This window comes from Enoplosus armatus, chromosome 6 (assembly GCF_043641665.1).
Source record: "Enoplosus armatus isolate fEnoArm2 chromosome 6, fEnoArm2.hap1, whole genome shotgun sequence".
NCBI lineage: Eukaryota > Metazoa > Chordata > Actinopteri > Centrarchiformes > Enoplosidae > Enoplosus > Enoplosus armatus.
This window is the reverse complement of record NC_092185.1, coordinates 23,788,159-23,813,920: the sequence shown is the minus strand read 5'-3', so window position 1 is coordinate 23,813,920 and position 25,762 is coordinate 23,788,159. Positions and strand designations below refer to the sequence as shown.

Below are 25,762 nucleotides of genomic sequence, written 5' to 3'. Positions count from 1 at the left end.
CGAGTATGTGCGCTATCTCTCAGGTTACACTTCCTGACACACAGAAAAGAGACAAAAGCTTGCCCTCTAGTGGCCAGTGCTATGTCTTGCTGTTTGTTCTCATCCACTCAGCAAAAAAATAAATAAATGAAGCCCATCTGTGAATCCAAAGAAGAAAAAAACATACCACAGTAGCGCTTTTCTTGGTTCTCAGTCAAAACTAAAAACAGGTCTTTTATTTGCTTCGGGATATATAATACACATTGGTAGTAAAGCATAAATAATACAGTGCAGGTCCTGTCCCGTAGCAAGATCCCATTCTTTTACAAACTGTTGATCAGCAGGTGGGCCATTCTTTGGTGAATGCTCAGTAATGACGTTCGTATAGCTCCTGGACAAGGTTATGTATAACTTCCTCATGCTCCCTCCATGTCCTCTGCTACTGTCCACAGACAGATCCACGTCTGTGAGAGGAAAAAACACTTTGAGAAAAACCAAAACACTTGCAGTAATGCTTTTGCGTACTTCTATTCTATTTCCCCATATGCCACTTGTATCTGTAGTGATCCCACGTTGTCTGATGCATGCTGCAAATTTGCAACAATGAGATTTTACTTCAACCGGAATAACTATTATACATCCGCAAGTGTAAATGCTCTCACCCATGAGGTTGGCACTGGAGGTCGTCGGCACAGGGGCAGTGGTCACGGGGACCCTCCTGGTCCCAGGCCAGCATGTCCGTCAGCAGGTTGGGGTGGCTCAGACAGGACTCCCCCTTCTCGGGTTTGGGATTACACACTGGAAACAACAGCTCTGGAGGAAGCAGCAGAGAGAAAAATGATGGAAGTCTTTACTTTGCCACAGTGGGCACTGTATCGCGGCTAATCACTGTTGCTGGCCAGTCCCTGTTGTTACACAAAAAACGAAAAACGTAAAGCCCGCATCAGATCCTCAGGCTCAGTTTCACAGACATTGAGATTAGTCTCTTGGACCGCATTTGACGTGTTTAGAACTGATTTACAAACAGATTGCATAAATCAGTGAGTAAGCAGCAAAGTTGGAATGAACCACCACGGACTGTTACTTCAATCAAAATCAGACTAGTTCTACTGTACATATGCTGTTTGGTCCGACTGTGACAAAGAGAAAAAACAACAAACATGAGAGTGCACGTGTTCCTCCACTCTCACCGCCTCCATGTCAGTCCTTCAGTTCTGACTGGCTAAAGTGGCCAGTAATCTTCTCCTTATCATTTCCATTTGAGACTGGATGGCTTGTGGACAGTATATTTGGCCACGTGCTGTATGTTTAGGGAGGCCATACCTACCTGACTTTTGTTCCGTTGAAGCTAGAGAGGGATAAGAACATCAAATGAAACCTTGAAGGGCAACTTCACACCCCCTGAAGACTTTGTCTTTGCTGACCTCGAGTGGTTCAACGCCTCACCATGCTGCAGTGATGCACAGGTGTACTCCAGGACACCGTGACATCACTGCTGGGAGTGATTACTTTCCTACCCCGCTCACCAGTGATGCGGGGTGTAGTCAGAGGTGAAGCAGACTTGAAACTTTTAGAGAGAGTGGGCAGTGAAACAATGCTTTTCAGTGTTAAGTTACTCTTTAATGACGCCTGTAGGAACATTGAATTATTGCAGTAGCAAAAACAGAACATGCTGATTGAATTAGAATTGAATTAAGATCATAACAGGGGGTGGTTATACCCAACCAATATGTAACATTACAGGATGTACGAAAGAGAGGGAAAAATAGAGATAGCACACACACACACACACACACACAATTCTGCCTTACCTCTGGTGGAATGTAGCTATGCAAATAGTTTTGGTTTTATTTACCAAAGTGTTGTTTACTCTGGATAATCCACAGATCACCTTGTTAAATGTTTTCATTGGAACTATTTCTTCAGTAGAAATCAGATCTAGTGGAAACTGTAGAGAGGGAGGTCTGTGCCTTATCCTTAAAGACATGCTGTTGTATTTCTTTAACATTTCATTCACCTCTATTGCATTAGGGTGCACGACTGCAAACCTGGGCGAAGAAAAGCTTCTTCGCGGCAAGATACTTCTCCTGGTCAGCGAGAAAATTCGTATTTTTGTAACGTATCAGCTGACCCGAATTTCCTTCAAGATAAGAGCAGTAGTAGTAGCTAACAAATTTTCAAGTAAAAACAACGTAACGTAACCCCCCCCCCCCCACACACACACACACAAAAACAGGATCTGAGAAGCAACAGAAGACACAACTCTGCTGCGGAAAGCTATAATGTAGTCTACTATAGTGGATGTAACAGATCAAAATGAGAAAAAATTTGATTACAGAAAAAAGAACAGGGGAAATTAAAGTACATGCAAAGACATATCAATTGATTTGACCTCAGCCCAGCAGACTTGACATAAAATAACATTCCCTACAGCAGGTATTTGAGCTCATACTACTGCATGTATGCGGGATATGACATTAAACGAGACAGGTTAGGTAAGTCTCTGAGGGTGTCACTGTTCAAGCTCACCTCGTTGAAAGGCACAGCAGAGGTCCAGCCGGCAGTCACTCTGACCCTGACAGATAGTGCCCTCTGTTCCCTTGGTGGCGTTGACTGTACACTGGCCCCACACACACATCTGATCTGAGCAACACTCCTCATCCTTTATGCAGGGCTAGGTGGGGACACACATTCAGATATGCATAACTATGTCTATAGTCAGTTACTGCATTCATGGTTAATGTACTTTTGTACCAACATCCACTCTCTCGTGGATCCCTTTCAGTATTTCCAGTAAAAGGCACTGTGTGTAGCTTTTTAACATTGAGATATTTATGACATTTATTAATGCTGCTTTACTGTACAGGATTAACAGCTAACATTGTTTTTATTTTTTGCATTGTTTTGAGACACTTTAATAATGATAGTGCATGTTTATATGACTTCATATTGCTCAGACTGGTAGCCTCTACACTTTCACTTTTCATTATGCAGCAGTGAGACAAAAGGGCGATGGCTTTACGGCACAGAAGTTCCTACAGGTGAACAGAGACGTCAAGTCTTCATTGTTCGTTTTCACTGGCAGACTGTCACTATTTATCCCTTTCAGCAACCTTTTACCAAGACAAAACGATACTATTTGTGAGACGAGACGCAAATCATTTATGAGGAATGTGATGCAAACGGTTGATGCTAGCGATTCAGTACAATGAAAGGCTGCTGGCTGTAGCTGGATGTGAGGTTCATGGGAGCGGTGAGAACGAACCACGTTTGTCACTACGAGCGACACCGTTCACATTACACATAGTCATGTGATCCATTAGTGAAATAAAAATATTGATCAGTGCAGCTTTAACTAAATAAATAACCACAGACGACAACACTGACTGAATCCCCACCATATCTGTTGGTATGCAGGGGAGGCACTTGGAGTTCTCAATCTCATACAGGCAGTATTTCAGGTCACCACAGTCCTCGTCCACCATGCATTCCTGGGTTGAGAGATAACAACAGTTACATATATAGTCAGTAGCCAGAGCACAGAATTAAAATGCACATTGAAAAAGTGGGTCGAACTCGACTGTAGACCAGGATTTGTGTTCATTTCAAATCATCGGCTTCCTCTGTTCCTCCCAGTCGCTGTATATAAACCAGAATCACGATTTAAACATTTTGATTTGAATGATGTTCTATTTATTATAGCTTTAGACAAAATCATTGCATCAATCTAAAACATGAGCTCATCTGATGACCGTGTAATATGCCACGCTACCAAGAAGCGCTCAACCAAATACAATCATGGTTTACATTTTCCTGTATCACAGTAACAGTTGTCCAGTGCACCCCCATCTAATGAGTTCTTAGTGGTTGATGTTTTCTGAAGTTGTGTTTCTGCCAGCCCACAGTCCATCTCCATGGAAACTGCCTGATGGACAACATCAATGACATCTGAATTACACAAAAGGGCTAAATCTCAAGAGTTTTCCCTCCTCTCTCTCCTCAACCACTCAAACATTTCTTGGTCAAACTCACTCAATCAATCAATCAAGTTTATTTCACATGTAGTGAGTTGCAGTTCCTTCAAGTTGTGCATTACAAAGAGTTTAAACAGAATGGGAATAGTAATAAATATACATGTGTATGTGTATCCTAGTGGCCTGAAGGTAGAAGCTCTTCCTGAGCCTCGCAGTGCTGGCCTGGTGTATCCGGCACCTTCTTCCTGACCGCAGCAGGGAGAGAAGGCCCTTATAAGGGTGGTTGGGATCCTTAATGCTTCTCCTAGCCTTATTCTTGCAGCACCTGGTGTAAATATAATTTAGGCAGGGTACAGCACCACCTATTGTACGTTCCGCACCGGGCAGTGATGTTCCCCATCAGGACGCTCTCGCTCTCCAGCATCTGAGGTGAAACAGTCTCCGCCTTGCCTTTCTCACCACTGAGTGGACACCAAGGTATTTCCCTGCTTCTTCCCAAAGTCCACAATCGGCTCCTTAGTCTTGCTGACATGCAGGAGTAGGTTGTTGTCCTGACACCAGCGGGTCAGGTCCTCTACCTCCTCCAGGTAGGCCTTTGTCATTGTTATCTGTGATCCGGCCCAACACAGCTGTGTCGCCAGCAAACTTGGGGATGGTGTCGGAGTCGAAAGTGGCTATACAGTCGTGTTTGTATAGGGAGTCCAGGAGGGGGCTCAAAACCCCTCGGGTGCTCCAGTGTTACAGATGAGGGTGGAAGAGGTGTGTCCACCTGGGTTCTGCCCACCAGGAAGTCAAGAATCCACATGCACAGTGGTGGTCCTTGAGCTTTGTGACGAGTCTGGAGGCAACTATGGTGTTAAACTGTAGTCAATGAACAGCAATCTCACGTAGCTCCCTTTCTTGTCCAGGAGATATATGGTGGTGTGGAGGATGTGTGCTATGGCGTCTTCTGTTGATCGTTTGGGACAGTAGGCAAACTGTAGTGGGTCCAGTGTGCTGGGTAGTGAGGAGCAGATGCAATCCTTTCGCCTGTCACGCCAATCCTTATTCACCAGTCCTGTGTTCTGTCAGATCGGTATGCAAAAAAAAAGAGTCTCCTGGTTGAATGGCACTGTCCGGTATTTCAGGATTTCACCAGGTTTCGGCGAAACAAAGGACCTTACAGTTCCTGATGCAGGCATGGAGGTCGTCCAGTTTATCATCCAAAGCCTTTACATTGGCAAGGAGGTGCTTGGTACATGGCAAAGAACAACAAAAATGAAGTGAGACTGGTTTCGGAATGCTAATCAGACATTTGAGATTCAGCTTGACTCGTTTCCAGTGGTCAGAGGAAACAGGGTCTGCCAAAAACAGCGCTGGCCTGCGTGCGCTGCCTCTCGGAAATCAGCACAGAAACAGAGCTAAGTATCTGGGACAGCGACCATTATTTTAGGCCGACTGCACTGTGTCAAAGTCAGGGACAGGATCAAGAGGCTGACAGCAGAATCTTATTAAACAGGGTTACTCATAATGATAGACACTCGAGCATATCTGCCTCACCTCTGCTGCCACGTGCCTATCTCTCAGCGGAAATAACATGGAAAATATGTAAATATAATAATAATAATAGTAACAAATCTGTGGTCAGTGTGCAAAAATGTTCTTTCTTTCCGTAGCATTTGCCAAGAGATAAAATATTACTGAAGCAACAGAGACAAACTACAAATACGGACCACACTAACCACAACACCCTGCAATTATCTTAATAAATGCCAGATGACTACAGCTGTTATTAGTCTCATAGGGCTAGTAGCAGCTTATACCTCTCTTTTAAAGTATTTTCCACAAATTACTTTGAAAGAAAAAGGGCGAAACAGTTACATAGTCTACTCACTGAGTGATAGACCCCATTGAAGTGTCGAAGCCTTTGGGATTTCTGGTGAAACTGCAGCTGGCCAAGGCAAGCCCTAAATTAGCCGTACCATCAACCAACTAAGCTCGACCCACATTTTTTAACTCGTAGCAAGTTACTGTGATGCAGTCGTTTTGCACAAACCGCCGCATAAATGATCCTGATGTGTCATAAAAGGCACTGAACACTGCCGGTTAAAGGACTGAGCCCAAGGCTGATATTTAGCCTTTAGCTAGTTTTAACCCATCAGTTGGAGCTCAGAATGCAGGGAAAATAGTCAGTACTATTGTGCTGCGTCCCCCTAAGTCCAGATGAGCGCAGCGTCCAGCTAGCGCCGTTTACTGACTATCAGTGTAAGCATTTGGTTGTTTGCCTGAGGATATCCAGCTTATCCGATACAGATAAAAATAGTTCACAGACAGTGTTAGATGAAAAGTTAACTAATACCTACCTCATTAGTTAATTAATTGTATTGCTAATTCTAATAGTTCCAATTATGAGATACAAAATAAGATTTCATCTTAATGTGGCTGCGGGAGCAGATGTTTAAGTCGCTGTGATCGTGTGAGTTAAACGCTAACGGCTAATGTTCCCAGACATAATGGAGCAGGTAAAAACAGACAACATCATCTGTCTTTAATCAGCATGACCAAAGGTAGCTGCCACAGATGTCTAAAACATTTTTTACTTGAAATACTTGAGGGTGCTTTAGGTCACAGTAGGAAAGTAGGAACATTAGTTTAAGAATAATTGCCTGCTGTAAACCCTCAAGCCACAAAAAAAAATTCCATTTAAACAACAGTACTAACTGGCTACCTACAGACATCTAAAACGTTTCACATGCGTCCCAGTTTAAGCCTAGACTAGTCTTTTCATCTTAAAATCACAGAAAAAAAAAGGTTCTACACAGTTAGTCCTTTTAGAAGAGCAGACCTTACCCTGCCTGGCTTGCAGGCTTGCTTGCTTCCCTGGCTTTTTTTTTTTTTTTCCAGCAGCAAGTTCCATTAACATAACCGCTTTCTGTGCAGCTGCCAGGAAAGCAAAAAAAAAAAAAGAACAAGATCAAAACCACCGTTGCAAAGTAAAATGGCTCAACAGGCGGCAAGCAGCAATAATGACCTCAATGCGAGCCGGCCTCCTGTTGGTTAAAACTATGAAAAGTATATGGTAGGTCTGTTTGCTGGATGATCTCATTCCTTATAAAACGAGTTGAGACAATACAGCCACAGTTTCAGAAGGCGCTCCACCTCTCTGTCTCCTCTTATGTACACGTGAAACATGACATTTAGACCCGGTGCTCTGGATGAGTTGACACATTTTTCGATTAAAAATAACATGCGACCGGTGATAACGACTCAAGCCTTTATCTGAGTTTCTAAAGGGCTGCCTTTGCGGCTTCCATCATCACTACTAAAAGAGAAACATCTGGCCTAAAACTGGGGCGGTTAGATTTCGTGCTTCTGCCTGAAATCCAAACACACCACCACTTCCGGAACCCTGAGTCAGCAGAGCCAACACTGCTACATGCTCGAAAAGTCCCCACTCTCAAGAGAACTACATCTCCGTCTATTTTGTGCATTTCTAACCGTGTCAGCATCAGGATGCAGTGAAACCAAATTACCGGGAAACTTGGGCCGGAATGCATCGGGCCCACAGTCCTCGAACTATTCACATAGACCAGACCGGGACGGCAAGAGACTCACGTGATCCACGCTGTTCCACTGGCCAGAGATCTCCATATGGATGTGTGATTGAGGCATCTCTCCTGTTGTATTATTAGTCCCCTATAAATGTCAAAAAGGTGACAAACTGTATCAGGCTGAAACTGAAAAGCAATCATACTTTGTGCTTTATTCATGTGATGGAAAGGAGGGGGGGCTCATCCCTACAATCAGTAAAATAACAATCACAGCCTTCATGTTCCTCGTATGTGTTTCACAAACCCTACAGCCCCATTTCTAAACCCACTCATAAATGTAAAGGGGCGTAACTTTTTGAGCAAAGCTAGTTTTCTCCATTTATGAAAAAAAAATAAAAGACCTTGAAGGGATGAGAGGATTTTGTCTTAGAGTTATATATATATAAAATACAGTCAAAGGTTAACCCCTACCTTGTCAGCTCGAGCTAGCACCTCAACGGCCCGGTCTCCATCCTTTATCTTCCTCTTCGTCTCATTGTGGTAGTTTGGACGCAGATCCAGGGGCGTTAAAGATGATTTGGCACTCTCAGTGGTTATCTGTCGGATTGAATGTTAGGATGCATGTGGAATCCATTCATAAATCTTGTATGAAATAGTGAACATGGCGTTTCCATTATGTCCATACATTAGATTTCCATATTTTCATTTTTTGTTGGGGGGGGGGGGGGGGGGGGGGGGTCTTCAAGGTGACTATAACTGTGGACAGTTTGTTGTTTTACAGCATGCTGTGATTGATGTCAATCTCAATTTCTTGGACGTCATGAAGGGAAAACTCCCCAGTAGTTCACAAATGATCAAAACCAGACACTGTAGTGAAACACCAGTCAGTCTTATTAGACCTGTTGAAATCCAGGTCCAGTGGAAAATAGCAGACCTTCTCTCAGTCACACAAGTACGTGGGCTTACGGTTATTCCATTTCACCACTTCTCTTATTGAATTAACCGGACAAATATCCATTTGGAGAAACTACAATTATGATGGGGACTCTTAATAGCAGCCTATTCAGACAGGCCAGACATAAAGCAGACATGGAAACTATGTGTAGTGCTGCAACACATGCCTCAGCCTGGCAGTCACAATTAAGCTGACCACCAAAACAATTCAACTGTTATGATAGATGAGATGTAGGCTGTGACAAAACACTGGAGAAACTTATCTGAGCTCTGAAAATATACAACACTGCCCCGTGCATGGATGAATAAAACGTCACGCAGACCTGGTCTACAGCCTCCTCCAGTATGTGCTGGGTGTCCTCCATCAGCTCCTCCACCTCTCGGAACATGTCGTTCAGACTGACCGGGACCTGCTCCAGGGCGTCCCGCAGGATCACCGCCGTGCCGCCGGTCGCCCACGACGAGCACAAACTCAAGGACACCGAGAGCAGCACGATACCGGACATCTTTCCTGCTCTTCCTCCTCCTAGACGCGGCCGTCTCTGCCTGTCTGCCGGGCAGCGCAGAAGTGTGACGCACGGCGGGCGCACGGCCGCAACGCAGCTGGATCCGCTTTTATTTGGAAATTCTGAGGAGCGGTGGCGCGGCTATAAACTGGCACGAATCGGGTTTAATGGCGTGGTGAAGATTCAAATTGCAGTTCGCGAAGCACGCGACAGGTTTTTAACAAAAAGACTTAAAAACGAAAGATCAAAAGCTGGTGGCAGGGGTTGCCAGATGTGATAAAGGGACGTTCAAATACAAATACAAAAGTCAGTCATCATTCAGGCAGGAAGAGGCACACACAGCGAGTTAACCGTATTTCACTGCCTCCATCTTACTGAAAGTGTCTGTGTCCGCTGTTGCGTTAAGCTTATGAGGTGAAGCACATGGAACCAATATTATGTATGTGGGCTGTTTAAAGGGGACCTATTGTGCTCATTTCCAGCTCTATATTTTCATTTTGTGATTCTACTAGAGTAGCTTTACATGACTCACAGTTCATAGAAGTCCTTATTGGTCTTATTCTGGCCCTTCATGCAGCCCCTCAGTTCACCCTCTGTCTGAAACAAGCCGTTTGAGCTCCTGTCTCTTCAAGGCCTCCCCTCCCTAAAAGCCGGCTTTCTTCTGATTGGCCGGCCACGTTTGGAAAGTCTTTGGAAGAATTTCCAAAGGCAAACTGTAAACCTAACGGTACTGAGCATCGCTAACGTAAACATCTTGTCTGTGCCTGGAGCAGATGACCATATAAGGACATCCGTGCCTATGTGACATCAGATACACACGGCGGTCGAAAAAAGTTGGAAACGGAGCGTTCAGAGCAGTCTGAAGCCTGAGCTTTTGGCTCACAGGGATCACGTTTGCATACGTTTACCTCATTATTTGGCAACGTTTAGTATGAATATCCAACATTGTAACATTATATATATATATATATATATATATATATATATATATATATATATATATATATAAGGTCCTCCTATTCATGGTGGTTTTGCAGCACTGTCCAGCTTGATTTATAGACTTTGTTAGATTTTGATGTTATTTATGAATAGCACTAGATGGCCATATTTTCCCAAGTATCAGTAATCAATTAAAAATTAAAATTTAGAACTTATCTATTTTCTAAATTCAAAGAATAAGCTCAGTTTATCCTCATTAACGCTATGAACAGTGTAAAGAAGACGACATGCCATCAAAAACTATTCTCACAAAAACCAACCAGCATGTGCCCACAGCCCCGCAGACCTATTGATGAAGAGTTCAGAATCAGTGCGACACCTGCTGGTTAGTTTTTGTAAGTATATTATTAAGTATAATACATATATAAATATATATTGAGTATTTGGTGGAGCGGGTGAACAGGTGCAGGTTCCTGGGACTCAGCATCACAGAGAACCGGTCACGGTCGTCACACATCTCCACGCTGGTAAAGAAAGCTCAGACGGCTGTATTTCTTGGGGAAACGTAAGAGGGCGAACTTGGGACGGGATGTGCAAAATAAACCTTGAACCTTAGAAATACTAACTTCCGCCAACTACAAGCAAATGACGACAACAGTACTTGGCGAAAAGCAAATCAAATTGCAGTGGTGCAACGGGCACTGAGCCCCACTTGGCATCAAAGTTGTGCCATTCGCTTTCATTGCAAAAGGCTTTGGGCATGTGTATTGTTGCTTTCCCACACTCTGGGCACTAAATTGTAGAATAATGCAACTGACTATTTTTATGCCATGCGTTAATCCAGAAATATATTAATGTCTCAGGTACTCAGTACCTCTAAAACCACAATTTTTTTTGTGCGCAGCAGGTGGGGCTTTGCTCTGGAAGTTACCTATCCAGCAGTGAGACAAGGGAAACTTTCCCATCACCACTGTGTATCTCTATGACATTGACACAATCACTTTGGGATACATAATAAAATGGCAGGATCATCAAAAAGATGTTGCAGGAAGAGACAAGAGAAAGACATTTTATCAAGATATATGACAGACTGACAGAAAGTAATGTATAACAGAATAATGAATGCAGGATAAGAAAATGTAGATTTCATTATTTTTATTTGTTTTTTTTTATTATTATTTTATATTTCATGTATTTCTTTTATATTTGTGATTTTATTTTGTATTTTATATATTTTTTATATTTGTTACTATTTTATTTCATTATTGTTTTTTTCTCGGAATATTTCTATTGATTTGATTTCAGGCCCATAGATTGCTGCTTTGTGGTTTCTTGTTAATGTCGTCTTACAGCAGTTGACTTCCTTTGTTCTTTGCCAGTTTGTTTTACGTTATGTTGCTGTGTTTCTGGTCTTGGCTCCTTATTTTCTTGTTCTACCTGCGTTATCAGTGTTTTTGGACCTTACTGTTTGGACTTCGCCTCGTGTTTGGACTTTTCATTCTTGCCTGGTCCTCATCGGATTGGTTTGGCTGCACTGCATCAGCTCTGCCTCAGTGGTCTGCATTTGGGTTCTATCCCCTGCTTGTACAGCCGTGACAGTCGAAGTCATTTTATTTCACCTCTTTCTCGTCTGTTTCAGTCATAAAAGCTTTGGAGATGGGCGGAAGAATCGAGTAACGTGACTTGGTGGCGGTGGGTGCCCAGGTTTTTGTGGAGATGGGTGGGAGGGGGACAAGACTTGATTTAAGGGTTTCCACCTTGGTGTGGACCTCATTGGATTTGGGTTCGTGCACCTGCCCGCCTCCACCCTTCTTCAAGGCCTCCCTCAAAACTTTATTCTCCATCTTTTCCATCAGATACAGCTTTTTGATGGCTGCGACCTTTTGAACTAATTTTTCATTCTCAGCCTTGCTGGTCTTGAACATTTTAATCTGTGCAGTTAAGGCCTTGATCCTCTCGTCCTGCTGTCTGATCACCCACTGGCACTTGGGGATCAACTTTAGTCTTTCCGGAGGCAGCAGATGTGCCATGCTGTGCTTCAGCTCCTCGCACTGCTTCTCCTTCTCTTCAATTATTTTATCTTTTTTGTCCATTTGTCTCTGTTTTGTGCTCATATGCTGGTCCTTGGTGACCAGCTTTTGCTTTAGAGCCACGTTTTCATTGAGTATTTTCATATCATTAGAAGACACAGTCACCTCTTCTTTCTTTGCTGGAGGGCTGCTGTCCAGTTGTTTTATTGCCAGTTCCAGGGTTTTTTCCAGGTCCAAACATATTTTCTTTTCCCGTTGAACGGCTTTTTCCTTTAGGGCGAGTTCCCCTTTATAATTTTTAGCAATCAACAGATTGCTTTCCAATTCCTTTTTTTCACGCAAAAGCGCGTCCACCTGCAACTTGTGGTCCTGACTTAGTCTAGTCAGGGCCATTCCCAGGTTCCTGTTCTCACTTTTAAATAGATTGCATTCCTTTCTGTAGGATGGCAACTGTTTTTTTAAAATGTCCCTTTCTTTGGTGATTTTGCTCAATTGGTCCTCCAGTTTCAGGCGATGCGCCTGCTCTTCTTTCCTGTTTTCACAGTATTTTTTTATTGTATCGTCAGTTATCTGTAGCTTCTTCTTCGCTACGCAAAGCTCCTTCTTCAATAAAATGTTCTCACTTTGATTTATTGAATTAGTGTCCCTGTGACATTTTAGGGAAGCTTCAAATGATGAAGTTTCCCTCTTCCGTTGTTCTTTAAGAGTGTGAATCACATGTATCAATTCATTTTTACTTAGCGCTGAAATTGAAGTTATAGTGAAATCACTTCTTTCCATGATTTTAGCCTCCATCTCTAACCTGTCAAAGAAATGATTATAGTTTTTCAATGAGAGTGCTTGGTTGTTTAGGTCTGGCCTGTGTGCTGTAACCGTGTTATTGTGAAGACTCTCATCTAAAACCACATGCTTTATGACATCATTGCATGGCGTGTCAACAACACAGTCTTTTGCCTTTATTGCATCATCACATTCCGCTGTGATATTTGAGTGCTGAGTCACCTGACAGGAAATGCCCTCGTTTAGCCCCGCCCACATGGGCACTCAAATGTCATTTTAGCATGAAATGTAGAACCTTCACAGTAAAGAGGCTACAGCACACAGCACTTCCGTGTCGCAGCGGAATGTGATTATGCAATGAAGGCAAATGACTGTGTTGTCATCACGTAATGCGATGGTGTCGTAAAGAATGCGATTTTAAAAAAGTCTGAAAATGTTTTTTTTTTAAATAATGAAATTTACATTTTCTTATCCTGATTCCCTGCATTCATTATTCTGTTATATATTACTTTCTGTCAGTCTGTCATATATGTTGATAAAATGTCTTTCTCTTTTCTCTTCCTGTAACATCTTTTTGATGATCCTGCCATTTTATTATGTATCCCAAAGTGATTGTGTCCATATTTTTTCCTTCACTTTCATAGAGCGGATAGAATCATAGAGATACAGAGTGGTGACGGGAAAGTTTCCCTCGTCTCACTGCCGGATAGGTAACCACACAGTAATCATTAATAGCGGAGCTTCGGAGCAAAGCCCCACCTGCTGCGCACAGAACAATTGTGGTTTTAGTGGGACTGAGTACCTGAGAAATCAATATAGATTAATATTAACATAAAAATGCTCAGTTGCATTACTCATTACAATTTAAGGTCAGTGGCTGCAAAGAATAGTTTTAACATGGTGTTTTAATTGTGCTTGGCTCGAGACGTTGCTATGGGGATAGCCCCTCGCTTGCAATGCTAAGTGCCCCATTGCAATTTGATTAGCTTGTCGCCGACTACTGTTGTCGTCATTTGCTTGTTGTCGGCAGAAGTTAGTATTTCTTTCAAGGAAGATTCAAGGTTCAAGGTTTATTTGTTGGGCCGTGCACATCTCATCCCAGTTTTCCCTTCGTACGTTTCCCCAAGAAATACAGCCGTCTCTGAGCTTTCTTTACCAGCGTGGAGATGTGTGACGACCATGACCGGTTCTCTGTGATGCTGAGTCCCAGGAACCTGAAACCGTCACGCACTTATGTTTTCCATAACTAACAGAAATATATTGAAAATAAATAGGAAATGACAAGAGACAGATCTGTTGAATGGGTTCATAAGGGGAGGGCATACTTAACATATTTTACACTGTATATTGGGGGAGAAAGATTGGTATTTTCTCAGTGTTGGAGGGACACTTTCCACGAGACTTCGTGGCGTCTTTAAAGTTAACTCGTTCTGAAAATGTGACAGAAGAATGGGTAGAAATGCGGCACAGATCTCCCATACGGTGGCTTTCTGAAGCAACGGGTTCAGGTCACCATGGATGATGCTCTTTTCTTTGAGCATCTGCAGACGCTTCAGCACGTCTAGGGTGTATTTTCTCACTGCTCTCTCACTGACGCCCTGCTGGTCTCGTTTAAGGCTTTTATATAGGTGCTCTCTGAAAACGTACAAACAACCTGCACTGCTGTCCGCAGTACATATATATATGTGTGTGTGTGTGTGTATTTATGTTCTCTCAGTCTGATCTGGCTTTAAGTGAGTTAACCGGCCCAATCATAACCGAATATGTTTTCTGAACTTGATCAAAGAGTTCAAAAGTGATGCAGCGTCTTCCGTTATCACCACAACTTAGAAATAAGATGGACCCAAAGAAATCAGTATGAAGTGTAATGTAGAAGTGGGTCGGGTTTTTTTTTTACATACTGTATGGGCCTGTGTACATATTCAAGATTTCTGTGTGAAAGTTGTTTCAAAGTTAAATTTTATTTTTAATTAGACTTAGATCCACTCTTTCTTCTGTTAGGAAGACCACACTTGAGAATTAAGCAGAATTATAGGAAAAAATTACCGAATGTACTAACCTATGCTGCACGTCAGAGCATACTACTAAAATGGGTCTCAAATAAACCACCCACATTTTCTGAGTGGCATAAAATAATCTATGACCTTTTACCCATGGATTATCTAACATACTGGTGTAAAGGCAAAATTGGTATATTTTATTAGGTATGGACACCGTTCCTTCAGTGTGTCGGGCCTAGAATAGCCAATATATTCGGGAATGTACTTCCTAGACCAAGGAATGATGGCTGAGTGTTATGGAGAGGCACTGATGTCTATGTTTGTACCTGCATTATCGTTATTATCATTATGTTAATTTTTTAATAATTTTGTTTAATTTTTTATTTTTTATATATATGTATGTATGTTTCCACTCCATGTATGTATTATTTTTATTGACAATGTTCCACCGTGCTTGTGAACCATGAATGTGCTGTGCTGGATCATTTACATACATACTTGTATGTATGTATGTAAATGATACATCCTGTATACACAATTTATAATAAAGATATGTTCCCCCCCCCAAAAAAGTGACGCAGATTGAGTGATTGCAGAGGTAGAAGTACTCTGCCATATGGGCAGTGTTGGCTGCGTTATTCTTGTCTGGACCAGAGAGAATAACATGCATGTGAAACAGAGTATTAAAGGCACCCTATGGAGTTTTTGAGCGGGAGTGTTCCTATGACTCCATGTTTTGAGCAGTGGGGCCCCCACTTTGTTTGTGTCTCATGCTCTGGGAACTAGGAGGCGCATGTAGGTGCACTTGGGTGGCACGGTACACATTTCTACTTTCCTGCCGACAGTTTCACCCTGACCAACAGTCGTTGAAGCCGCTCAACGGCAACAAGCAGGGAGGGAGAAGACTCCTAGCTGATGTAAACTGTGCAGTTTCCAAAACATTCAGAAAATCTACTTTCCAAAATATTTTATGGCTGAAAAAAAATGTATTCAACACATTTGTTAGACCTCAGGGATACACCTGATGTCTGAGTCCACCTACTAATGTAAACATAACTCCACAGGGTATCTTTAAGTAATGTCTCAGCCATGATGATGATTCTCTACTATAAACTGGTTTGGAAACGTTTTCGGCTGTCTATTGTCGTACCATGAAATTCAAGCTGCACTCTCCTGACTTTCTGGGGCACTTGAATAGAACAGAGCCATCATTAATGTTATACTGTGCTGTTCTTACTCATGACAAGTCAAAGTGTCTGCTGGCCAAAAGGCCTATCAGATGATAAAGCAGCAGGAGCCACCTTTAGGGCCTCCTCTTGTCAGTGGATACTGCATCCGCCCACTTTGCCCCTTTGGTAATCCCCGCCTTGAACAAGAACTCCCAACAAGTCAAAATAAGAGTTTCATAGTTGTGCAGCTTTATTGGCATCCAGAGAAACACATATAATACATATACATAAATTTATCCCGCACAGTCAGACCCTCATGGTGTCGTAGCAGTCCTCCACCACCTGAGGGCAGGGCAGGACACAACATCTCTGGGAAACGGTCAGAACTGGAAAGTTGAAAATGAGAATGGGATGACGCAAAAGAAAAGTAACAAATAGTGAGAGCACCGCTTTGTACGTGTGTGCTACCCGGGATGTTTCTCATTATCGGAGTGTGGACCCCATTTTGAACATTCAAACATATGGGTGCAGTGGCACATTTTGTGTCAAAAAGTACACTTCTTAGTACAAACTGTGAGACATATATAGTTTCACTGAAATTACAAACCCTGTATTTTATCACTTATGTAGAGGTTACTAGCCACGTGGTTCCTTTTGGTTTCATTTGGCCAGGCTTTGAGATATCTTTTAATGCAATAATTCACCCTGCCAACTCAAATTAAAATACTAATCATTTTAGGTGCCTCTCCTGCTATAGTGCAGCAGCTCTGAAGCATCACCCACTCTCTGTAAATGGGCCAAAAGACATTAGCAACCACTGACCCACTGCTCATGTGTGTACATACAGTGTCAGGCATACAGAGAACATGTGCAACACGAGTGCACTTTTTCTTCTGACTTCAGAAGACAGCTGTCATGGAGCAATAAAATGTTCCCTGTAGCCTGCAGGTGGGAGGGTAAGAAGTGTGTGTGTGTGTGTGTGTGTGTTTCCCTTTCCATGCCACCACCACACTCTTAAAAAACTGAACAAAACAACATTGAGTTTGACATATTTTTTAAAAATATATCATTAAAATGGCAGTAACAGATTAAAAAGTATGATGGGGCTCCTATAGCTCTGTCAAGGTAGCTACAGACAGGCCGAGCAGTTCCGGACGTGGGGCAAATTTACTTTCAAAATAAAGGTAGGTCTTAAAAACTAGCCCTAAGTCGGCCCAACGCACAGGTGTGACTTCTGCTATCAAACAGAATATTTCATTGATTATAGTTGTAGAATGATATTTGGAAGAACTTTATTTACATAAGGTCTTCCAAATCACACATTAAGAAGTAAAAAAAAAAACATTAGTAATTCGTCAATACAGTACTTTACAGTCACATACGTGTTGACATAAATGATATACAATTGTTTCTTTATATATATATATATATATGTAGTTTTGTTTTTGTGTTTTTTCTGTGAGAATTTAAGCTTTCACTGACAAGCCTACAAACCACTTCAACAACAACCACAGTTCAATAAAATGTCTTATTATATTTTATAAATATCCACTGGCTTTAAAGTGTATAATTCCTTCACAAGATAGGAAGGCAAGCTAAGCTAAGTAAGTAGCTAGCTAGCTTAGCTACGAAGTTTCCCTGCGAAAACAATGTAGGCTAATGCTAGTATGCTATGGTGTCTTTTTAATGAACGAAAACTATGTTTATGCACCTCTGGCGTCGTGCGCCGGTTTATAGACATCTTTCTATGCTCTTTCTCAAAAGTATTTTGTTAACATTGAATAACGAGATTCTGTATTTACTGTATTTAGATAGATAAAAGTAGATTGACTTTTTTCTGTTATATTCACTAGCTTGTCGCTACAATTGACAGTGAATTCTTGGCAGGCCCAATACAGTATGACACGGATCATAAACTGTGAGTAGAAGCACTTATCATTGAGGAGAGTTTTATTCTAGAAAACATGCTAACCGGAAGTTCACTCTCTGTCCCGCAGTCGGACTTGACGCTGGTCTACAACAGGGGGCTCGGCAGACACACGGCGGCTATCGTGTGAGGAGCAGGCCGCCGGGGAGAACTGCAGCAGCGCCGACATTCATGTGCTAACCGGCCCGCGCGGTAGAGTTTGGGACTCTCACTGCCGACACATTGCGGGTAAAAGCCGGAGGACTCCAGCGGGACTGCCCTTCGTTTTCCCTGGACTCTCTCTCCGGTGTGAGTAGCTGACAGCCGCACTTTTCCTCCCCTGAGCGCGTGAGTGCACGACTGAGCGCTTATCGGGAATGCTATTTTGAAATGGTTCATATCTGACATTCAGCTCACACTGCCAGGGAAATGATTTATTTTACTTTTTTTTTTTTTTGTCCTGGTACGCGATAATAACAGCGCTTGCTTGAAGCCAACTGTTGTGGCACTTTGCTGCCGCTGAATTATTTATCCTCGGCTGTAACTTTATAGGTGGGAGAGGTGCAACAGGTGACCCGGGCAGGCCCCAGACATAGCTTTAGCGGTCGCTTTTAGTCTATGATGAAAATCAGGCAAACGACGTGTATGAACATGCTGCAACTCACTGCCAACTGCTCTAATGAACAATTGCTAGGTGTACTACGGACTTAAGCCTTAAACACTTGACTGTTAGCTAACATTAATGATCCACAGATAAAAACCTGCCCTATACACACCCCCGGAAGGGTGGACAGGGAGAGGGCTTGCTAATAATTTCATCCCACCATGGACCATCAGAGAGGAGATTAGCAGTACAATCTTGTATGGCAGTGGGTGCATGTGGATTTGTAGTTTTTGTAAAGAGACGTGAGCGTGCCCCCCCCCCCCCCCCCCCCCCCCCCCTCTCATCCTCCAGTTGAGTAGCAGGTGGCTCCATGTCCTCCAAAGACTGAAATCTAGTCAGACGGGGAGGCCCGTCTCATCTTTGGACCCCCCCCCCCCCCTCTTTTTTTTTTGGCATATAACCCTGCCAAGCTGTGCACAGGTCAGAACATGAGGCTGCCTTAAGGAGATGGAACTGGGCATCCACTCCATTCATATACATAGAAGTGGATTTGTGGTAAATAAGCATTAGGAAGGGCAATCGCCACAAGTGGCTTATAGTTGCTGAATGTGAGTGTTGGTCAGAAGCAGCTTGGTCAGCATGAAGGGCTAACGGGTCAAGGGTCCAGGACTTGGACAAATCCTTGTGGTTTTCAACAGGGGTAATAGCAGGGGGGAAAAAGGCTGGTGCTACCTTGTTGCTGCTGTTTCTACTTCCTGCCGACTTAAAGGTGCCCTAGTGGGGGTTTCTTGTAAACATTACATTTAGTGTCATTACTCACAAAACGCATGAGCAGTAAGTTCAGATTTCAAGCACTTACTAATCATCACTGATAGATAGTAGTAGAGAAATGCGGCACATTGCGTTGTGGGATTGTTAGCCGAAATTCGTGTACATGAGTTCAGGCATTCAAATAAAATGGTGGACTGTAATAGATATGGAGTGATTTCAGACACCGCCCATGGCCGCAGTTGAAGTCTTTCTTTTTTGTTTTGTTTTTTATGTGCTGGGGAAAGTTCCTAACTGAGTGAAATGACCTGGAAGTATCTCAGTGGCAGCCATGATGATGAGAGCTGGTCGAATTCTCTAGATGCTAAGGAAAGGTGCTTCAGTGCCTCCTCTCCTATGTTCTTTAGCAGAGGGTACGCTGGACCACCCTTTACGAAAGGAGACGAGGCAATGGCGTCCCACAATTCCTTGCAGCAGCAACATTTAAAGCAACGCACCATTCGGCCATTCACTGGATCATGGGTGAAAGATGATTATGATTTGATCTTCACCTTCCTCCTCCTACTGCTGTGCGCCCGACCCTCGAGATGGTAACCTTTTCATGTTGCTGCTCCCTACTTATCTGTACCATGATGCCTCTGGGGGCAAAAAAAACCAAAACAGGGCGTTGCACCAGCTGTCACTTCCTGGAACGAGCGGTTGACTTATAGGGGGGGGGGGCAGGACAAAAATACACCAGGGAGCAGAGTGTCGCTGTCACCGGCTGACCATGTGGGCTGCTGTCAGATGAGGAAGGCCACGTTGAGCTCCAGTATGGCAAGATTTCAACAGATAGTTTGGGAATGTACAATTCTTAAACTCTACGGAGCCATTTATTATGTTATCTACGATGCATACCCTGTTTAAGTAAAAGAATATGGCTTGCAGATTAAAGGGCTTAAAGCTGCATTTTTTTTCATATTAACAAGCCAGTTTTTCTTTTGGTGGAGACCAAAATGGAGTGAGTTTCGCAATGTTTACAGTGAATTGTCGGGACATGATTGTGAGTATTGATTTCCAGTTTGAAAACCACTGTGATGTGGCCTTGGAATTTAGATTTTTCTTTTTCATTGGATGTGTGAGTGCGACCGTTGCCATGAGCAACAGGTTATATTGCTATCTCTGCCTCTTGCATTGACCGGCCAGCCGTACTTTTTACTTTATGTTTAAACGCTCCTCTTCAGGGTCTTCAGGTTTGAGTTGCAGTCTGGGAACATTGACATCCTTGTGGTCAGTCTGGCCGGGCTAACATACTGCACACCAGCAGTCCAAGGGTCTAATGCTTATTAGCCTACAAAATCCTATACTTCTGGAGGATGCATGGGGCCAAAATCCCACCCCATGAGGTGGGGCCTTAAATGTAATCTAAACCAACATTAACTCTAGACAGGCTACTGCACCGCAAGACCGTGGCACAGCCACCTGTGAGGGCTGGACTATTAAGACGCTTGTACGTCCAGTTAAGTTTTTATTCAGTTGTTGGTTACAGTATCAACAAAATCAGGATTTACTGCAGAGCTGCTGTATCAGCAGATGCTAATGCTAGGCTCATGCAAACAAGGTGGTTGGATACTCAATTGAAGACACGCCTAAACTTACCGTAGCTGTGTCATCCAGTGGCTGTGCAATGTGGACATACTGTGTGGGATAATGTCACAACTACTAGCAAGTTGTAGGCCTGATCCAGCCCCAAACCTCTACAGCGTGTGGTGTTAATACTGTGAGGATTAGGGGTTTGATTTCAGGGCTCACATGCCCCAATTAAAGCCTATCTTAGCACATGCAAACATATGGCGTGTATTACTCATGCCAAGCTACTGTAGTCTGTGTTGTTACCCCGAAACCTATATTTAGAAGTTTGGAAGTTCTAGACTTGGATTTACTGCACTTTACATTAGATTAGATTAGATTAGATTAATGTAGGACCGAGGAAATAAAGCAATATTTGATTTACTGACTAATTTGTATTGTGGTGTATAACACAAGTTATTGAAGCTTTTGGTTGTTTGTTTGTTTTTTGTCGAGATGTTTGTATGATGCAATGCAAAATGGGGGAACTCAATTTGACTCTTTTTATATGTAATTATACGTTTGAGATGTGCTGTATTAATGTAAACATTATTTTTGCTTCTATCTTCTTCTAGCTGGTACGCCCTGGGTTAGATTTTCTGTTGGTTTTCAACTGAGATGTTTCCTGTTGGTGTCAGTCCAACCGTACAACGTGGCAGTGTTAAAAACAACACGTATTGTTGAACCAAAGACTCAAGTCTCTCAAGTAAATGCAAGGCTGTAGCTAAACCTTTCCTTTTCTAGTCATATTGGTTTTATTGTTGTTTAACAGGAGTTTGGACACTCTCCCATGCTTTTGGTACAACCTTTTGTACCAAAGGTAAGAATCAACACTATGCCCTTATTAGTAGAACCGCATTCAAAGAAACACACCAAGCCTGATAGGGTAGATCTTTAAAAGGAATCTTTAACCCCTGCTCAGAGATTTGACAGGCTGTTGAACACAGATGTTGTTATCTCGCTCCCTATATATTTGTCAAGTTAGATTACAAACTGCTGTTAAAACCGCAACAAGAGTTCTGCGGAGACAGTATGGTTGTTCACCTCTTGGTATGTACAAGCAGTAGTGTCTTTACATCAAGAGTGTTTGGGCTTGTGTCTTTAAAATGTCTTTTTCTGACGTTTGACTTTTTTTGGAGACTTGGACTTTGGATTTGGACCCAATAGCAAATGCAACCAATTTTGGGGTCGAGCTTTGACTGCTTGATTCAACTGTAGAAGAATTCCTAAGGGATCATGTTGCCCCCAGTAAGTCGACACGCTTTTAAAGAACCGCACATCATTTCCCTGCCAGTTCATTATGTCGTGCTAACTGTCGCGTTTATTTCTGTTTCTTGTTCGCACAAGAACTGGTCTGTCTTTGTAAGACTTTGCCTCTGGCCACGGTAAATAGAAAGGGGTGCTCACAGGTCTTGAACATCACATGCTTAGCCTGTGAAGACCTCGGGATGTGTTTCATTGTACTAATTATTTTATTCTTCTACTTTTAAAGGAATAGTAGACGTTTTGGGAAATGTGCTTTCTTAGCAGTGTCAGTCAGGACTGAGCTACATATGAGAGCAGGTGTCAGACCCAGATTTGCCACAACTTTGTCTGTATGAATCCAGTGTGATTTCCATGCATTTGAATTTTGATATTTACATTTGATGGACCAGACAAGAGATGCAAATCTTTCTTTCCCTTTTTCCTCCTTCCTTCCTTCTCGTGAACTGCCTTTCGACTCTCAAAAAGAGAGCACCAGACTGTCTTTGCAAAAACAAACGGGAAAATATCAATAAATTCGGCCCAATCAGATGACATATCAGACCAATCACCGAACTGTTGGAAGCACTGACGACGTGACTTGTTGCCTGTACGAGCTCCTGTAAAGATATGAGCACGTTCCCAAAAAAAACCCCCGCCACCACCTAGTGAGCGGCGATCTCTTAAGGTGTAAGAAAGGTTTGTGCTGGCGTCTGAAGGAAGGCCAAGGTCGGATTTAAAATACAGTAGGTATGAGCTCTTGAACAGTATGTTGAACTCAATCCCACTGACGCAACAAGAGAACAAGCGGCAACCCCGCTGCCAACTGGAGTTTGAGCAGGAACTCTGTGAAACTGGAAATAGGATATGAGTGTACTTTACCCCCAGGGAATTTTGTCATAAAACTCAGCTGTTCCCTTATGGCTTCATGTTCAATATTGTTTTCATTGTGGATATCTGCAGGGCACTTTAACCAAAGAACCATTTTTTTTTTGGAGTTCGGAGACATTTTCTGGAAAAGACAGGTAGTGTTAGCACGTTTTTAGATATGGGAAATTGCTACTATACATGCCTTTTTAAGTGTAGTACTTGTGTATTAACCCATTCCCAAGTTGAATCATGCAGTAAGACCGCAAACAGTGAGAGCTCATGTGTCTTGGTTTGGGTGTGAGTCCGTGACCAAAGTCATGAAAGTCAGCTGTCCCTCCCGCAAGGCTGCAGGCATAATAAGACTTCTTACATGATAGTCCGGTCCAGCCGGAGGACTCAAACATGGCAGCCCAGTCTCAGGTGCTGTCCCGTCCTGTGCAGTTGTGGCCTCGAGGAGTCACATATACTGAGCCGTTTACAGAACGACGGCCAGGATTCGCATGAAACTTGCTGTTCCCCCCCCCCCGGACTTTTCTGGACTGCTTGTAAAATGTGGACATCACGGAAGTAAAAAGAAATAGTTTAGTCATATGTAGACTGGCTTTCACTGTTATGCAATCCAATGTCAAACCAAATTCAAACACACCCTGTGGAGTTTTTGACCACTAGTAGCGCTAACGGGGCGACGTTAACACTAGTGGCTCCCTGTTTTGTTTGGATTGTGCATGTGCACGGCGCGATTCACAACCTGCCATCGTGTTGTTCCGCTGATCAGCAGTCGGTGGCAGTAATGTTCCTCAAAGACTGCTCGCTAGCAAACATGGATGTAAACAATGCAGGGTTTAATATATATATGTTTTTTTAAATGGCTTTGCCTGTTCCACATATGAGGAATAAAATGTGCTTTTTGGTGGGAAATGCTGAATATGATCATAACAAGAAAACCCCACGGGGTGTCTTTAAGGAATCACAACGCTCTGAACATCATGCTGTTTTGCTTTTTGTCTCTACTCTGTGCTTTTACACTGATGACCCACTCCACTCCACTGTGCTGTGCCCCCCCCCCCCCCCCCCCCCCCCCCCACTCGGGGAATAACAAATATGTAGCTGATGAGTAGTTTGCCCTCCTTAGAGCCCCTTATCTGTAGGTTAAGTGTGGGTGTGTCGCTCTCAGCCGTGGACCAGTCTGATGTGGCTCATAGATATTCATGCAGAAGTTTCCCCTCCGGAAAGGCTGTTAGCAGTTTATTATTTAGAGAGCTTTTATTCAGAAAGACCAAAAGAAATGTAACGGGGGGGGTTGGTCACAGTATGGCAGAAGGTTTCAGCAACAAAATATTTCAAACGTATTTATTGTGACAAGGAACGGCAACATTTTAAAAGAAAATTCAAATGTGCCGGATGCTGAACCTCTACAGTTAAAACATTTGAAATAGTTTTAAGAAGTAATTGAAGTGGCAGTCAAAATACAAATACTAACTATAGTATTATATGAAGGAATAATAATAAAGGTAATTTGTAGCCACAATGTCAGTTTAAGTGGAAGAGCTGAAGACAGTTTAAATGCCAGTTGATTCAAGATTTAAAGTTGAATTATTGTTTAACAGTATTAGCTGTCTGTTGTTTGTGGGTCAGTAACAAATATGGGTGACGGGTCCAAGATGAACTAGGTCTGTGGTTGTCATAGCAGTGAGTAACAGAGGACGCTGGGAGTGATTCATGGGGGGAAGCAGGAAAATAGCTTTCTCTGGTGAAATGATCCTGAAAACCTTGTGTTTGGTGAGTTCAGGGCCGCTGCGCCGGGAGAGGTCTGCCCTAAAGTTGAATTTTTAAAAGCTTCTGCACCTCCCTCTTCGCTTAAACGCCAGTTAATTGCACACGCCAAGCCAAACCCAATGCAATAAATCTCATCTTCTTGAATTGTATTGCATAGCACTGATTGGTGTTTGTAATAGTGTGTCCAGGCCTCTCTAAAGCAGTTTCAACAGTAACGGAGTTATTTGCTAGATTGGAATGAATGTATGTAAATATGTCAATAGTTTGAAGAGCCGCTGACCTCTGACCGTGACAGTTACATGTTTAGAGTTTTTATCCGAACCGACAAGTGAATCATGATTGGAGGTGTCATCATGGAAACCGATGCGCTCAAGCAAATGTCATACAAACAAACATTTCGTGTTACTTTTTGAAAATGTTCAGTAACGTCCCTCATTCATTTCCACACCAAGTTTCTCAGGATGTCAAGGTGGTGTGTTTCTGAGAAGGAGTCAGCAGGTCCACACTTCAGCTCTCGGACATTCCAGCTGTTCATACAATATTTCCTGTTTTCAGAGGAAATCGCGGCCGCTGGAGCTAATCGGAGTCACATTCAGGAGCGGCACGTCTCCCGGTCAAGTCCTGCACTGTCCTGCGGTCAGATTTAAATTCCATACATTTCAAAAACCGAAGGATTTGTGTTCTCTGCACCTGACACTCCCTGTCTGTCCGTCTGTCTTTCTCACTCTGTGTTTTTCCTCTCTTGGCGTCTAGTCTGTCTGGGCAGGAACTTGTTGACTCAGCTTTGATCCCTCTCTCAGACATTCTCACACGCACACACACACACACACACACACACACACACACACACACACACACATCCACAGGCCACTGACTTAACGCGACTAAAGTTCAAAAACAAAATCTTGTGAGGGCCTTAATTCTAATCGTCCTGTGCTTTGTTTATGTCAGAATGAATACTTTGAACACCTTATCTGTCTCTTTGGGTTGTAAAAATCCACAGACGGTACGATGGAGAACCCAACGGCTATCTGTCGGTAATCTCTTTTTAGAGTTTAGTACACATCCAGTTTCATATTACTAACCTAGCCCTACAGGAAAAAAAATCCAATCGATTGTCCAACAAG

The 25,762-nt window shown here is 42.9% G+C and overlaps 2 protein-coding genes across 3 annotated transcripts in view; one reads left to right on the top strand and one right to left on the bottom strand.

Annotated features, from left to right (window-relative positions):
- Positions 1-186: 186 nt before the first annotated feature.
- dkk3b (dickkopf WNT signaling pathway inhibitor 3b) lies at positions 187-8,987 on the bottom strand. The gene is made up of 7 exons (XM_070907846.1): positions 8,761-8,987; positions 7,955-8,080; positions 7,548-7,628; positions 3,378-3,470; positions 2,509-2,653; positions 642-792; positions 187-443 (listed from the first exon to the last, which is right to left on the bottom strand). Exons 1-7 carry the CDS (start codon positions 8,941-8,943, stop codon positions 419-421), a joined length of 804 nt encoding a protein of 267 aa, XP_070763947.1. The 5' UTR covers positions 8,944-8,987; the 3' UTR covers positions 187-418.
- Positions 8,988-17,950: 8,963 nt separating this feature from the next.
- mical2b (microtubule associated monooxygenase, calponin and LIM domain containing 2b) overlaps positions 17,951-25,762 on the top strand; it is a 51,052-nt gene continuing 43,240 nt past the window's right edge. For both annotated transcript variants that reach the window (XM_070906712.1, XM_070906713.1), the window contains exon 1: positions 17,951-18,076. The gene's annotated coding sequence lies outside the window, so the exon portion shown is untranslated. The remainder of the gene's footprint in view (positions 18,077-25,762) is intronic.